Below are 1,214 nucleotides of genomic sequence, written 5' to 3'. Positions count from 1 at the left end.
CAAGACTCCTGGGTCTGCTTTCCTCCCCTGTGCCTCAGCTTCGCCCACATCACCCCTGGGGGTACCAGGGTGATCCCACCACCCCATCCCAGGCTCTTACCCCATCCCAAGCACAGGAAGCGCTTCCTGACCAGGCGTGTCCGGATCCGGCCGATCACCGCCAGGTAGGACTGCCAGGCCTCCGTCAGCACCCAGCAGAAGGACGAGAGGAAGAAGAAGTGGAGGAAGGCGGCTGTCATGGTGCACACGCCCTGTGGGGACACGGGGACATCAGGGGGACACGGCCACGTGCCCGGCACCGCGGCGGTTAAACCCCCACGCCCGGCGAGGTTTGTGTCAAAGCCACCAGCGCAGAGGATTTAATCCCAGGATCGAGTTAATCCAAATCCAATCTGCTGCTGGGAGCCAGCAGGGAGGAGGTGACCGGCCTCGGACCCCACGGCAGCCCCCGTGCCCACCTGGGGACCCCGGGAGGGTGGCAGGGGGGTGGCACCCACCTTGCTGAGCATCTGGGACTGGCCCACGAGGATGAGGATGTTGGAAGCCAGGATGGAGACGCAGAAGTTGAGCAGGATGATGGAGCGCTCAGACTTGATGAACCTGTGGCAGGACCAGCGTGGGGCCGGGGTGCCAGCCTGTCCCCTGTCCCTGTCCTTGTCCCCCCAAGCTGCCAATGGGTGGGCAGGAGCTGTCCTGGGGCAGGGACAGTGCCAGGCAGCCTGGGCACCTTCTCCCACCTGGGTTATTCCCTTCCCACCACGTTGCATTCAATCTCACCGATGCCGAGCCCTTGCTGGCGCCGTGCCCCCCCTGTGCTGTCCCCTCCCCACACGGCCTCGAGCCCCAGGTGCCCCCCAGGTCCCCAGGTGCCCCCGGGTCACCTCCAGAAGGCAGCGTAGATCACCAGCAGGGTCAGCAGGGCCATGCAGGACACGGCACAGCCGATCATCAGTGGCACCGACGGGGTGCCCGAGGGGTCCATGGCCTGGGGGGAAACCAGGGGGGGAGTGGCTGAGCCCAGCCCACCCCCCTTCGGCTGCTCCCTACCCCCAGTTGTGCCCTCCACCCCCCCAGTGGGGACCCCTGGGTGCCAGAGGGGGTCGGTGACAGCGGTGGCACAGCCAAGGCGCCTTCCTGGGGACCCGTGCCCATCTCCATGCCGACGGGGGACGCGGGTGGAATAGCAATGGGGTGGGGGGACACCAGGGGCTGGG

At 67.1% G+C, this 1,214-nt stretch overlaps 1 protein-coding gene across 1 annotated transcript in view; it reads right to left on the bottom strand.

Annotated features, from left to right (window-relative positions):
• Positions 1-1,214, bottom strand: part of ADGRB2 (adhesion G protein-coupled receptor B2) — a 19,574-nt gene that overhangs the window by 3,467 nt on the left and 14,893 nt on the right. The window contains exons 13-15 of the mRNA XM_029963053.1: positions 882-985; positions 498-600; positions 101-251 (exon numbers count right to left, since the gene is read on the bottom strand). Coding sequence (XP_029818913.1) covers positions 101-251; positions 498-600; positions 882-985 — 358 coding nt within the window. The remainder of the gene's footprint in view (positions 1-100; positions 252-497; positions 601-881; positions 986-1,214) is intronic.

Source organism: Manacus vitellinus, unplaced genomic scaffold, assembly GCF_001715985.3.
Source record: "Manacus vitellinus isolate BGI_N305 unplaced genomic scaffold, ASM171598v3 scaffold_52_pilon, whole genome shotgun sequence".
NCBI lineage: Eukaryota > Metazoa > Chordata > Aves > Passeriformes > Pipridae > Manacus > Manacus vitellinus.
Note: the sequence above shows the minus strand (reverse complement) of the source record. Positions and strands in the feature narration are given on the sequence as shown.